The sequence below is a fragment of the Prinia subflava genome, chromosome 1, assembly GCF_021018805.1.
Source record: "Prinia subflava isolate CZ2003 ecotype Zambia chromosome 1, Cam_Psub_1.2, whole genome shotgun sequence".
NCBI lineage: Eukaryota > Metazoa > Chordata > Aves > Passeriformes > Cisticolidae > Prinia > Prinia subflava.
This window is the reverse complement of record NC_086247.1, coordinates 102353093-102368965: the sequence shown is the minus strand read 5'-3', so window position 1 is coordinate 102368965 and position 15873 is coordinate 102353093. Positions and strand designations below refer to the sequence as shown.

Genomic DNA, 15873 nt, shown 5'->3' with positions numbered 1-15873 from the left:
CAGAATCATAAAGCCCTAGACCTGGTAATAAAAATAGAAGCTGATGCTATTAATACATCATTCCATATACACAGAGTACCATTATGTGGCTCTTGGGTTGAGTAAAACTTCATGTAATCACAGAAACCGTAGACTTAAGCTCTGTAAAGTTGGAGACTCAACCAGATGGCCATTGTCAAAGGAGCTTCTAAAGACTCCAGAGCTGCAATGTCTTAGGGCCCTAGATATAACTTAGTGTTAATTTTTTAAAATACAGTTACTGAACATAACTGATCTACATAATGGAAGTAATAATAATGATAATACTTTGCACTCAGTGACCTTTTATTTAAGGACCCATAAGCTCTTAATCAAGCCTTTTGAATGCTCCCTTTCTGCTTATAGGAAATAAAAGTGTTCAGAGTCTGGAACACCTGTGTGAGAGAATTGAGCAGGAGCAGTCCAACTCCGTGGCATATTGCAAGCAGTCAGATGGTGTTTTCTGTGTGACTGGGACTGGAGAGTGCTCCTGTATCACAGGCAGCAGTTTATCGGGATATTCGAGAGACGGGACTACTGAGACACGTGCTAAAGCATGACTTACTGCTCTTGTCTTCTACAGTCTCATGTGAGAGTGTCTTCATCAGAAGTCAGGGGTCAGTAGCCAGTAGTCACAAGATCTCTAGTTACAAAGTCTTTTAAAGATTTATTAGCCAATAAACTACTGCCACAAAGTTTGTAGGTGTTTTCACACCTATCGCTAGTTATTTTATTTTACACATTTTGCCGCAGTGCACATTTTCATAACGAATTGTATAATGACACACAAACCTACAGTACTGCACCTTAAAACTTCTTACTACCTTTGTAATGAATTCTCTAGCCAAACCTTTTTACTCTAAAACTTTCCACTACCTAGCTTAACATGTTTCTGCATAAACTACAAATCCCCATTCTTGCTTATGGTCTTCAAATCTGGAAGCCTCTTCCAAGGTCGTAAGTCAAACTCTATGTTCATTTCTATGTCTGGGCCAGCAGGCACAATGTTTTAAGAATTTTCTGTTCCTTGATTTCCCACACTCCTGTGTCTGAACTTCCCATTTGGTAGCATTTTTATCTTGAGCAGGGCCAGCCTTGGAGTGATATTGCTTGTACATTGAAATCCTGTGTGGCAGGAATAAGAATGACACATAATGACCTAACCTGATATTTCCTTTATTTGCTCTGTGAACTGTGAGTATAATAATGAAATGATGTAAAGAACTGGGTATTCTATGGCTCAGATATACCATGCTTACCTAAGGAGCTTATGTGTGGAGTGATATATCCTAGACCATATATATTCTGGACAGACAGGTAAATACCTTAAAAGACTGGTATGTATTTTAGGGAGAACAGTTATGTCCTTTTAAAAAGTGTCACATGTTGGCCATGGAATTATAGTGCTTTAATACTCAGCTTAAAAATCACATAATTGTATTTATCAGTAATGGAAGTAAATAACTGTATTTGACTTTTACTCTTCTATAGTCAGTAACTATTTTTTTCTTCTTTTTTTTTTTTCTTCTTTTTTTTTTTTTTCCTCAAACTGATTTTATTGTGAATTTTCAGGGTCCAAAAATCATTCCTGAGAGTTCTCTTGGTGACTCTTTTTGTTCTGTCTTTTAGATCGATGTGATCGTGACTTTGGGTGGACTTGGAGGACGCTTTGACCAAACAATGGCATCAGTGGAAACACTTTTTCATGCAACAAATATCACTCCTTCTCCAGTGATAGTTATCCAGGAGTGCTCGCTGATTTACCTGCTTCAACCTGTAAGTGTTGTGAAAAGTTACTTTGTAATAAAACTGACCTTGCACCCAACCTGACACCACAGGTCTTTCACCATTAAATGCTCACTTTATCAGTAGGATCAGAGCTGAAGTATAATATACATTGCAGGCAGGTGGACAGCAAATGACGGGCTCTGAATCCCTCCTTTGGAAAAGCTTATGTGTAATTTGTTCACAATAGATTTATTTAAAAGGGGAGAAACAAGAAAACCAGAAAGTATAAAAGCTGAAGTGGGTAAATATATAATATTGATTATAAATGGGGAAAAAATTAACCTTTTAAATTAGATTCCAGTAAGTCTAAATTTAGCCCACATCCCTTTTGCATGCTGAGTAGCAATACAGATGTCTTCAATAAGAGGAACAAAGAAAAGATGTAAGAGGATGTTATGAGGGAGTTCCTGACATACACATCAGGCAGACCTCTTCTGTGCTCCAAATGGTGCAGTTCATTATGATGGGAATCCATCAAGCATCAACAAGGGAATTTATTTAAGATGTGTTATTTCTGTGGTTTTTCAGCTCTCTTATTGCATTTATTGATTCATAAAACAACACACACAAAATGCCTTGCTGATCTTCTGCTTCTGAGATTTAAATTAAAGGCAAATCTAAATATCAAACACTGTTCTCTAACAGTGATTCATTTATTTTTTGGAAAATATGTTTTCCCCTTGGCAAGGTTTCTAAAAGCTTACCAAACTTTCCCAATTTCTCCTGGAAAGCTTATTCTATTAAAATAAGTAACATTCGCAGGTAAATTTGACACAACCTTGCAGCAGATGTGCTTTGTGGTAATTTGAGAAAAGCATTAATGAAGTTCTATGAGATTATAGTTTTAAAGCCACAGGGGCAGGTGCTCTATTAACAATTTGAAGCACTGTGTCTGCAGGAAAGGCAGTAGGCACAGGAGCTGTTTTGCTGGTTTGATGAGGAATTACTCTGATCACTAGTTGCACAGCTAAATAGATAGAGGCAGCAGTGTGAGGGGGAAAGAAAAATACAGGATAACTGTGGTTAAAATCTAAAAGTGAGGAGTAACTTGCTTGTAATTGATCTGTGAGTGCAGTACTTCACTGACCACTATAAATTTCCTTTAGGGTATTTTTAAGAACATGCTGAAGAGCTGAAATAAATTGGACAATTTCCAGTTTAACTTAAAAAACTCTTGCTAAGACTGGAAAGATTTCTAATTACTTTCATTCATATTTTCCATAAGCGGCTTTAAAATGCCATGCCTAAGGATGCTTTCATGAGTCTTCCATGAATAATTAAACCCTTTACAACTCAGAAAAAAAAATCATGATCTGTGCATTTTAGATAGAAGTGGGAGGTTGCTAATTGTTTTATTTGCTGGAAACATCTTTGTTCTGTTTTTAATAATGCCATACAAAAAGCATTTAATATTTTTTTGTAGATGGGCGGAGTTCCACCGGAGTTTCACCAGTTTTCCTGAAGGAAACTTCAGGCTGTTTCTAGCACACAGAAGTAAAGGGCAGATATAGGGGTAGGCCATTTCAACAATCTTAGTGGTAACTTTGATGTAAAATTGCTTTTCATTGCTGGTTTAAACTTGTCACTGTTGGTATCTTCAGTCAACTGTTCTGGTACCTCCAGATGATAACATTAATCCTGCATAATTGCTTTTCTTTTAAAAAGTCAGTAGTTTTTAAACTGAGAGAAACAAGGATCCTAAGACTGGAAGTACTCTCTCTCTCTCTCTCTCTTTTTTTTTTCTTTTCTGTTTTTTTGATGGAGTTCAGCTTGATATTTTTCTCTTCCAAACAGTCACAATCATGACATTCTCTCTTTTCCCCCTCTTTCCCTTGTAATTTAAAATCAAGGTAGGAGGGAGTTTTAACACAGTGGGAGACCCACTGACTGTTCAAAATGCAAGTCTGGAAACTGTGCAACAAATGAGGCAAGGTTTTGAGATTCAAATGCTAATGCAAATGATAAAGTTAGAGCATGTTGCATTTTCTATAAATGTAGAACAGAAACCTTTCTCTCTTGGGAAGAAGAATCTGATCTTTATTGAATGCTTTGGATAAAATACCTGAGCAAAATATAGTTACGGTTTTGCTTCCAAATAACATTTGCATTTGTTTCAGTGTAGCTAGAGAGTGGTTCTCTGTCATGTGTACCTAGGCAGAGTCTGAAATATTTGGATACAGCAGATAAACTGGTAATTCCTTAAGAGCAAGGGGAGTAACAAGTCAAGGTGCTGAATGTATAGTTACCAGTGCAGAAGCTAAGAGGAGGATGGTGTGAGTAGATATCTAAGGCCACCAAAAATCTATTATTGTTTGAAAGAGAGATTTCACATTGTTCCAATGTTGATGTAGAAGGTTATGGTAGAAGAAATACATCAATATTTAACACACTTGTAAAGAGTCCCCAGCTTTGCAGGAAACATTATGGACTTGCTAAAAGTCTTCAGGGTTGTAAGAGGAAGACAGCAAGGACAATGCCTGATTTGGGATCCAGTGAAGACTACCTGGCAAGGTGGACCAGGTAAACAAAGCCTTTTTTATCAGCCAATAACATTAGCCAAGTACTGAATGTAAGAGTAATTAGAACTTTGAGTATTGAGGCATTTCTTGGGAAATAGATAGAGAGACAGTGCAAGTTTTTGAATTATATAGATAAAACTGTTTTGGTATGGAAAGTGAAGAAAACTACAAGGAAGTAAACTCTCTTATGTTCATTTCTGACCTTTAAGGATGAGCTCCTGTAAGGAAAAGGAAAAAAAGATGGGAGTAATTACATCTCATAAATACCCGTCTCCATGATCTCTATGGAGAAACTGGGTGGGAGGTTGAAATGTAGATATATAGACTGTAAGTATGTAAATTTAGATAAATTAATTCCAATATAAATCAAACCACTAAAAAATATTTAAGAAAAGAAAGCAGGCATGAAATGAGTTTCACCTATGGAAGGGCCCAAACAATGAGAACATAGTTTGTAGCTAAAGAATTTATAAATTGACAGTGAAAGATTTTCTCTTGTCTGAATGGGAAAGGAAAACTAATGACAAGCAGCCTAAATGAGCACGTTTGCTAAGTCTTCACTAAAGCAAAATATTCTTTGAGCAGATAACCAACGCAGTTAAAATCGGTGCCAAAGTCTGAAGAATTTAAATTGCTTCAGAGAAAAAGCAAATAAAAGATTGAGCTGCCTTTGATTCTGCCAACTCCAAGGGCTGTTACTTTTTGTGCGCCATGCAACACTAATTAGGATAGGAGTCAGAAATAGGGAGACTTTGTAAGAATTGTAGGATGTGGTGCTTGCTGTGAAGCGTTTTCTCATGTGATGATTGGAATTTGAAAAAAAAGAAAAAAGAAAAAAATGTAGCTGTGTACTGAATAGATGCCATATTTCATTCTGTAGTGGGGGAGGGAGGAAAGCTTGAATTTTTAATAAGGAGTAATCAGTCTTTATAAGCAGGATATTTTATGTGAGAGTTCATACTTTTTATGTTTGAAATTTGTTAATATCAATTACCGTTAGACTATACCCTGGCTGAAGAGCTTAAGGCCCTTAGAGTCGTGTTTATCATGCTAGCCATGCTCAATATGAATGGCTTAAGGTTTCACATACATACTTTCTCATTTTCTGGTTGTGTGCTTCTCAGGAGTACAGAAACATTAGCTTCTGTACACTGAGCATAAATTATCTTTTATCTGTGAGTTTTATGGCAGTTTGTAATACAAGGTAATAGGATTTATGACCAAGAAATGAGAAGATGTCCAAGAGTTAATGAGGCCTGTCTTTTACATATACTGAGCAGTTCAGTTTTCCCCACACAGGATTCCAGCCCTAGGATGTAGAGAAGAATTGCTGCCTACTCATGAAAACACGTTACAGCAGCGGATTTTTGTCAGTTAACTAACTCTTTTGAAAGAGTGTGTGAATACTTTGATAACCCTTTTTCTTGCACCCAGTTTTTCTTGTAAGTGCATGCCTGCCTTCCCTGTGAGAAGTGATGAAGAATTTAACATCATAGGTAGTGACCCAGCAGTGAAATGTGAGCAATAAGAATCAGGAATCCCATCCGTTATTCTTGGGTCTTTACCACCATTTCCTTGAAGAGAAGTGTATTGGGTAGTCCTTTGATCCCACGGTCTCTGGATTGTAAATTGGGTAAAACCCATGTCCTTCTCCGAATGGGTATTGTGAGGCTTGTTTGGTTATTTACAGAATGCCATTACATCCTCTGCTCTGCACTGGGGTGGAACATAGTGTCATGGTAATAGTAACAACAGTATTAGCAAGGCCCTTAATTAACATAAATATTGCCTTACAGGAAGCTTTGCAGATAATGAGTTAGCATGGTCCCAAGCACAGTTTCAGTGGGAGCCAGCTGTCCTTCTCGCAGATGGCGTCTGGGCACACGTCGGGTTTAGCACAGGCCAGGAGCTGCTTCTGAAGCGTTTGGAAGGGGCCGCCTTGTCATGGGGCCAAGAGAGCTGCCACATGCACATGAGCACTGCTGTGCAGCTTGGCTTGAGCTCCAGAGCTGTTACCTGAGCCCATTTACAGACGCAGACAGAGTGACTTGGCATGGAGATCTGCTCCTAGATGGAGACTCTGCAGCAGATGTGAGAGAAGGTACAAAGACCGGAAACTTCACTGGGGTTTGCTGCTGCAGTTCTCTGCGCCAATGTTATTTGATTTGGCTTGTGTCCATGCTTGTAAAGTTTGATGGCAAGTTCAGGGTATATACCTTCAAATTGTGAGTTTTTCTCTGGCAGACAGTTCATGAAATTTGCAGGAACTCAAGAATGTATTGTCCAATCAGTTCCTTACCTCCTCATATGTGTAAGAAGCAGATCTGGCTTGCACTCAGTGGAGAAAATCTTTAATGAATGTGCCTACTATGGGGGATCATTTTGACATCTGGAATTTAATGTCCCCTTTTCCTAGATATGTATTTTGATGGGTAAATTCAGTTTCAAAAAGATTGCAGTTGTAAAAGAAGGCATTTAAACATATATCTAATATTTAAACTTGCATTTAGTACTTAGAGTGTTTATTGTCCTGAAAGGCTCTCTCCCTGTTTGGCATCTTCTCTCAAAGAGCACTTGTCATGGGTTGGCACTGGCCAGATGTTAATGCACCCATGAATATATGTTTTTTCTCTAACAGCTACTGTGGGATGTGATCAGGAACAGAGCAGAGCAGGCTTAAATCTTGAAAACAAAAAAAAAACCTACCAAAACTTTATTACATTACATAAGAACAGGGACAGAGATACTCTTAAACACACACAGAGACAGAAATAAAAACTTCTTAGAACATTTCTTCTCCTAGTTTCTACTTCCCCCCACATCACTCTTCACAGACTAACCTTTGGGTTTTAGATCAAACAATCACTACTCAAAAACAAACTAATCTTCAATTCAGCAAGGGAGAGAGGAGTCTCTCTCGCACCACAGACTGTTCCTCAGAAAACACGGGTCCACCCCTTATGTGTTCCCATGTCACCCATGGCACCGCCCGGAGAAGTCTGCCAGGGTGACTCTCTCTTTTTCCTATGTTCAGCGCTCTCACTGCTGTCCATAGTCTAAGGCTGCATACAGGGCTCTTTTAAGGATACTTGCATGCTGAGCTCTCCCCTTTTTACCCAGGGGCCGGGGTTCCAGGAGCAGGTCTGCCCTGAGGGCAGAGGGCACCACCTCACCCTCCCCCTCTCTTCTCTGCTCGCTCCACTCTTCAAGTGCCAGTCACTGTAGCAAAAGCAGGGGCAGCTGTATTTACTTAAAATGCAGTTTATGTTCAAAAGAGACTCAAGTTCAGTCTATTGCTGACATTATGCAAGAAAAGTCCAGCTTAGAAGGCTACTCCTCTCATTCTTTGCCCATCAGGTTCCTTCTAATCGTGCTTTATCACCTCGGTCTTAGGCCGCTTCCTTCTCCTTTTTTTCTGAAAATCACCAGTCATGAGAATCAATGTCTAAGAAAAGTTTCTTTCTGCCAAGCAAGGGTTAACAGCTTCTATCTCCCAGCAAGGGTGCAGGCTCAGGCACTCCCAGGCTCGGCAACTCCCACGTGGCTGGGCACTTTCTCCCGGAGTTTGGGGCTGGAGGGGGGTGAGCACACACAGAAAGCACTTCCACAGTTTTCCACCCCTCCATCCTGGACGGGGCAGTTCAGTTCCAGTCTTGTCCACTCTCTTCTCCTCCCCCCGGGGCTCCGGCTTACCTGAGCCGACCACGTGTTTCCCCTCCCCCACCCAGCCTCGTGGCTGGGCAGGAGAAGGAGGCCTGAGACATTTCTCTGCTGAAACCGGGATCTAAAAAGAGACCGAACCCTCTAGACTCTTGCTTTTAACTCTTTGTGTCCTCAGAGGCGTGTCCAAACCTCTGAGTGACCAATCCAAGTGCCAGCAGAAAAGCTGATTACTAATTGGCCTGCTTACCTCTCCCTAGAAAAATTCACCTCCCCCAGCAACCACGACAGCACTATTGGAACTCAATCTCCTTGACAAAGCAGTCAGTCTGTGCCTCAAGCTTCCTGTGGAATTCACAAATATACAACTTCTTGTTCTTTGATAAATACCTCTTTTTTGTGACTTTTTCAATGAGAAAGCCAGCCATTCAGCTGGACAGAGACACTGCAATGTCAAAAACATTAGCTGAGGAAAAGTCTTAATCCAACCTTTCTCTGGGAGTCTTAAGTCCTTCACAGAAAACCTTGCAGAAGCAGGTTTTCTGCTTCCAGGGGTTTAGTATTACATTGAAGTGGCTTCTCAGAAAAAAAAAAAAAAAGTTGCTATGTTGGTAGTTTAGCTACCTTTGTTTCTTTATTTGGTAAGAAACTTTGAGGATTTGGTTACAGCTCAGCTTCTTAAAATAAGTCCTAAATAGAATTAAATAAGACTTAAACTAGTCTGTATTTTTATTCTTTCCTGGGAAAATCCAGCTGGACCAATTCATTCTTACCCTGCGGTAATGTAGTGGGCCTGTGCAAATGTGACCTGCAAAAGGCCACAGGTCTAAAGGACTTAGGTTGATTTCATGGTAATTCGTGCCTATGAAGTGGTGTTGCTTCATGTTTTTGCACAGGATTTCTCTGTTTTACTGAACATCAGTGATCCCAAATTAGTTCATATTTGTCAATAACATTGTGACCTGGAAAAGATCTATTTGCTATCTTGCTTCTTAGTGTTACAAAAGGAAACCTGTGGGTGGATTTTCTCTTAACAGCTGCATTCTTTGCATCTTTGTTCTATTCCAACATCAGCAGATGTGCAGTATGAAGTATACAAAGACTGTATAGAGCCTTAGAAATAATAGTTAGCTTTTGAAATAGTCAAATCCTTTTAAACAGTTTATTTAGCATCAGTTAAAAGTGCAGCCTGCATCAGCTTTAAGGATGATATCTAATACTTATAAATTTCTTCTTTATAAGGAAGACAAACTGACAATAAAAAATTCATAAATCAATTTGTTAGCTTGCAGGTAACCGGTTTAATAACGTACTTATCTTTCAGAGAGGAAAGGAAAATAACAAACCATCATTGCCAAGTGAAAAAGAATAGTCTTTATTAAATGAAATTTTCATCTGTTCATAATTGTTAACAAGTCATACTCTATAGCAGGATATGATAATCACACAGCTGTTTTTAAATTCACATCTTAATGGTGTCTGCAAGGTAAGATAATGTAAGGAGTCTCATTGGATTACTTAGGTATTTCTAAATTCTGAAGTCATCCAGTCTGATTCCCAATCAATAGCTTGCACTTGGTAAGTGTCAACAGTTCTGCTCGCAAGTTTTTTCAATATTTGTCCAGATTTTTAATTAGTTACTGCAGCTGCTGATGGATGATTATCGAGGAGAACCTTTGCCCAAAATAAAACTCTTCCAATGAGAATCCTGCTCTCTGTTGTTGCCCGTAGCTGCTGTGGTATGATCTTGTCAATATGATAGTATCTATTTTGTTGCTTTATGGAAACCACAAGAAGTTTTGTGCTACAAAGCCAATTATCTTAGAGCTGGTTTGTTGGAGTTTTTTCCCCCCAGACTTGTCAATTACTTTTCTTTCCTTCAAAATCTTAATCCATCTTTATATTCCCTCCCTTAATAAACTCTTTTTCAGTGGTCTGATACTTTGGGCTTTTTTGTGCAATGTACTATTAATACAATAATTTATTTTATTTAATAATAAAATAATTCTTCTGTTTTACATTAAATTAGCAGCAAAATACAAAATGTTTGTCTTTGACATTTGCTTATTGGTAGGAGCTGATGCATAATCTGGGATCAGTAGGAAGCTAGTAAAACTTTATCCTGTTTTGACAATATTGGTAAACTGAGGAAGACCACAGTGGTATTTTCACTCGCTGTGAGATCACTTATCTTTATTCTGTAACTGAATGGAGAAAAGCTGGAGAATGTGTGTTTGTGTGTGTGTGTGTGTGTGTGTGTGTTGTTTCCAGTTTTGTTTGGGTTTTTTCCCAGGTAGGATTTACTCCTATTTAGTAGCAAACTGAAGAATTTCTAAGCTTTTTGTGAATAGATTTTTGGCCAAAAAGGAGAAAAAAAAAGGCAAAAGCACTTTAAAAGACTGTTAATGTGGATTCCAAATTTGACCAAAAGATTTAAATGCTTTGTACAAAATTCAATAAGCTTTCTATTTCTACAAGGTGCCATATTTTTATACTTTAAAAAAGGAACATTGTGCGAGTGCTTGTCTGTATGAAGGTGTCATAAACTGGTACTTTGCAGATGGATTTTTTAGTATTTTTGTGATTATGATTTAAAGTATTTGTCTATCATCTAACACCTGGGAGGAGTAATGCAATGTTTTGAATTTCAAGGTCAACCATTAGAAGAAGAAGAGGACTCAGAGGAGTAATCATTAACACTTTCTGTGCCTTGCCTTATCAGATGTCATCCTCCTTACTAAGTAGTGATCATACTGCAAGATCTTATTTCCTTTATCTAATCTTGTTTCTTCCACTTTCCCTTTCTTTTCCCTCTAGATTTTTCTTGGATCCTATCAACTGTCTTTTCTCAGCACATCATCTTATCTTAATTTTTTAGTTCAGTTTTGTCTAAACTGTCCTGGCTTTAACTTAAGCAGCCACTGCTACCCTAAAGATTTTCCCCAGTATTTGTCTCCTCCCAGCAGACACAACTGTGTGCTATGAAGCATTGATTCATCAATGCCCAGTCATTCTGGCTTCATCTATTCATAGAATCATAGAACCATATTCCTCTTGGGTCTCACAATGTTTCATCTTTATTTCATTGTACCAATGACCACAGTGGCCCCAAATTTAGTACTGGAATCTACTACAGGGATGATACCTGCTACAGGGTGCCTTCACATGCCCCCAAAATCGTTGCCGTGCTGTAACTCTTTGTTCAGCTTTATTGTGTTAGCCCAAATTTCTAAAGTCCTGGGATTCTGTTTTACACACTGACACTGTCTTTCTGAAGACACCTTACTGCCTTGCTCGAGATGAATTTCACCAGAGTTTTGCTGTAGCAACTTTCCTCTTTGAGTATTAAGTGGAATTTAATGACAGTTTAGGGGCATGCAATTTTTTTCACTCCCTACCCAAGCTACAGAAAGTTCTGTAGGGAAGCTAACAAGTATGAGAAGTCTGTAATCTGTGACAGAACCTTATTTGGAAAGAAAATTAATGGAAAATATTTTATTTCAGACAATCAAAAATATAGCAGGGAAAATCAATATTATTGTTCCTATCCTGAATGTAAATAACAGTAAAAATTGAAGTGATAGTAGGTGATAAATTATTTTCTATTACAAAATCAAAAAAATATAAAGATTGAGCGCTTAATTGTTGACCTGAAGGGTTTATGAAATCTTTTAGAAGTAAATTTAATAATGGTCTTTTCTGTTCACATCTGAGTACTGGCAATAGTTGAAGTTGTAGAAGGTGAGCATCTGTATTCTGGCCTCAGTTATATTTGAAAATGTGTTATCTCTTCAATTCAATCCCTTTGTGAAATGGCTTAGGCTTTTGCAATCCCTTACAGTATCACTGTTAATTCTGCATCTACCAGGACAGTGGTATCAACTGTATGGATTTTCAACATTTACTCTTAATATTTAAAAAGGGACAGGGCAGAAGAACAATAATATTTGGTAATATCAGACGTTCTAGGGAAAATGCTGTACTACACTGATAAACAAGATTTAGGTAGAACTATTCAGCTTTGCCATGGGAAGTGATTGACTTGGCAATCCAAATTTTCTTCATGTTGATGGCAGCTGATTACATTACTTCAGGACTCTCTCTGCTCTAATAGAACATCCCAAGAGCAGATGGGGATCAGATATTGAATTCCTCATTGTCTTTTAAGGCTATAATGTGTCTGTCACTCCCATGACAACTCCAGTCAAAAATACTTGCCAGCACTGCAGTTGGGCCAATGACCTTCAGGGCAGTGCACAGGCTTCCTACTCTTAATCCTAAAATCAAGGGGTTTGGAGTGAGTATGTTTCTGTTAAAAGGAAGGAGTCTGGAAAAAATCTTCCAGGGTCTGTGAGGGAATGTCAAGAAGATGAAGCAAGGCTTTTTCCTGAGGTGCACAGCAGAGGAATGAGACACAGTGGCCCTAAACTGAGATAGAAGATTCAGGGTAACTATAATGAAAAATTTCTACTCTGAAGATAATTATAAATTATGTCCAGGAATAGGTTGCTCAGAGAATCTCTGTCTCTGACAGTGTTCAAAACCTAATAGGAAGGCTGCAGTCCCAGGACTCCCTCCCACCTAAGTGATTCTGGGACACTTGCAGAGATACAGGTAGAGTGAGTAGGTGTGTTAGAACCACTGTACAAGTATCTGTTGAGAAGAATTTGGAATCTCCTGATACAGAAGACTGTGACCACATCAAGAAATAGTGGTTCTGTCCACTCCGATCTCTTTTCATGTTTTAGTTACCTTACAAAGGGAAGCATTGTCGTCTCTCATGTAACCTTACAGAAGAAAATGCTGAAAGGATAAATGATTGCTGTCTCTGAATGCACTGAGTAAATTCCAGGGAGATAACCAGGTCTGGTTAAGCTCAAGGCCAATGTTAGAACCAGAGTAAATTGCTTTAAACCAGGGATGGATAAATTTCCATCAGAAATTATGCCATTCAGAACGAGCTGGACAAACTTGAGAAGTGATTCCACAATCTTCCTGATGATGTTCAACAAGTCCACGTGCACCTGTCCCAGTCATAAGTAGAGACTGGAAGAAGAAATTATTGACAGCAGCCTTGCTGAAAGGTTCTGGTGGATGGGAGGCTGGAAATGACCCAGCCATGGGCACTCACAGCCCAGAGAGACAAATGTGTTCTGGGCTGCATCCAAAGCAGCGTGGGCAGCAGGGCAAGGGAGGGGATTCTGTCCCTCTGCTCCTCTCTGCTGAGACCCCACCTGCAGTGCGGCGTCCAGCTCTGAGGTCCCCAGGATGGACCTGCTGAAGTGAGTCCAGAGGAGACCACAAAGCTGCTTGGAGGGCTGGAGCACCCCTTCTGTGAACACAGGCTGAGCGAGTCATTCAGCTTGGAGAACTGAAGGCTTCAGGAAAACCTTGGAGCACCCTTCCAGTATATTGCAGGGGTTTCTAAAAAGGAGAGAGAGGGACTATTTTACATGGGTAGATAATGACAGGACAATGTGGGGTGGTTTTAAGCTGAAAGAGAGGAAAGGAAATTCCTCTTTTTCCTATTAGAAAGAAAGTCTTTGTCGCAAGGGTGGTGAGATAGTGGAACGGGTTGCCCAGAGAAGTTGTGGATGCCCCATCCCTGGAAGTGTTCCAGGCCGAGTTGGACAGGGCCCTGAACAACCTGGTGAAGTGAATGGCATCCCTGCCCTTGGGATTCTATGAGTCTATGGAATTAGAAGGACAAGTCCCTAATCATTCTTCTGGTGAGATTCCACAACAGGTTTACAAAAGGGAAAAATGTGTTAGAGGGGGGCAGAATCAGAGCTCACTATGCTGATTTTATATCCTCAACTGTACTCCCAGCAAAAGAGAACACAAAACGTTCAAAAGTTGTTAATATATAGGCACTGTGTTTCTAACTGTCCCTAATTTACTGCTTTTTAAACATGAAGCCTGACAGCAACATTAATCCATTTGAACCTTGAGTCACATGAGCCGTACTGGTCTGTGATCAGCTGTTCAGCAATGCTGGTTTGCAAACAGTGAGCATGAGTTCCAGCCCCAGCCATGGAGCCTTTTTCACAGATGTAGCTTCCCTTTGCATTTTATTTACTGTAGCTGGAAATACACTGTCTCCCCTACCATCCTCTCAGGTAATCGTAGGAAGTGTGAGTTAGGTGGATGGACAGTGGGATGGATCAAGACCTGGCTGAGTGTCAGAGCTCAGAGGGCTGTGATCAGCTGGAGGTCTGTGGTCAAGAGTCTGCTGAGTCCAATTCTATTGCACTTGTTTATCAGTGACCTGGATGAAGGGATAGAATGTACCCTCAGCAAGTTTGCTGAGGGTTTGAAACTGGGGGGAAAGGCTGATACACCTGAATTCTGGGCTGCTGCTCTGGGATCCTGATAGGCTGAAGAATTAGGTGGAGAGAAAACTAAAGAAGTTCACCAAGGGTACATTTAGGATCTCAGACCTGGGGAGGAATTACCCCAAGTATCAGCACAGGGTGCTGACCTCCTAGAGAACAACTCTGCAGAGAAGGGCCTGGGAGTCTTGGTGGGTAACAAAGTGTGTGTGAGCCAGCAGTGCCCTTGTAGCCAGGAGGGGCAATGGTATCCTGGAGTGCAGTGGGAAGAGTGTGGCCAGCAGGTCAAGGTAGGTGATCCTGCCCTTTTACTCAGCCCTGGTGAGGCCACATCTGCAGTGCTGTGTCCAGACAAGCTGCTACTGAATGTCCAGTGGAGGCCACAAAGATGCTCTGGGGTCTGGAGCATCTCTCTTATCTTGTGGGGGCTGGGCTTGTTGACAGGAAAGAGTAAGAGATGATCTTGTTAGTGCCTAGAAATATCTCAAAGGCAGATGCCAATAAGATGGTGCCAGACTCTTTTCAGTGGTCCCCAGTGACAAGATGATGAGCAATGACCTGAAACTAAAACACAAGAAATTGCACCTCATCATTGAGGAGGAACTTATTTACATTGAGGGTGGCAGAGAAATGGACAGGAAGCTCACGGAGGTCATGGAGTCTTCCTCTGTGGAAGCATTCAAAACACTCTTGGATGCATTCCTGTGTATCCTGCTCTAGGTGACCCTACCTTTGCAGGGGCATTGGACTAGATGGTCCCCAGAGGTGCCTTCCAACCCTACCAGTTCTGAGATTCTGAAAATTCTGAAATCTAGGCATTGCTTTAATGTATGCTGTAAGAAACCAGATATCCAAAGGTGGTTTAGCAATTAGGGAGAATACACTACTTTGAAATTGTATACCTTTTGGCTAGTGGTGTTAACAGTACAGAATAAATGTGGGCATATGGCAAAGCAAATTAATGAAATCTAAGCCTGTGTTAAGCACTTCATTCAATAGTGGTCCACAGATGTAAATACAGTTACCTCATCTGATATGTAATTCCAAGTTCAGATGTCGCTGCATTTTCCCATCCACATGACAGTCAGTGCTGCTTCATGGGGAGTATCAACATTTCTGTGGCATCAACATCTGTTTCTAAGTGGTTAATTTTCATTAGGAGTTCCCATCCTTTGTTAATTGAATTATGGCCTTCAATTTCAGCAATGTCAGATACCTGAGGGAAAGAAGGAGCTGCACCCAGAGGGGAATCCTTTTATTCTGGTGAAAGAACAAATTATCAAATTGGAGAATAATTAGCTTGCAGAATTCTCTTCTACTAGGATGTTGGCAATGAAATGTAACCTTGTGTTATGAGTCTGAGGTCTTCCTACCCCATACCTTATAGGTTTTTAGATGCAAGCATTTAAAAGCTGCATTGCAGTATATATATATCTCTCAATAACAGGGGCACATTGTTCAGTTCTTTCTCAAATATCATTTTGCTTTTAGTGCAGGGAAAAGAAGAAAACTCTCTCATTAAAAAAAAAAAAAAAAAAGGCGGGGGGGAAAGGTAA

General features: G+C 39.9%; 1 protein-coding gene across 2 annotated transcripts in view; it reads left to right on the top strand.

The window, feature by feature from the left end:
• The window catches only part of TPK1 (thiamin pyrophosphokinase 1), a 299636-nt gene that overhangs the window by 191422 nt on the left and 92341 nt on the right, over positions 1–15873 (top strand). For both annotated transcript variants that reach the window (XM_063405764.1, XM_063405754.1), the window contains one exon: positions 1648–1794. In XM_063405764.1, coding sequence (XP_063261834.1) covers positions 1648–1794 — 147 coding nt within the window. The remainder of the gene's footprint in view (positions 1–1647; positions 1795–15873) is intronic.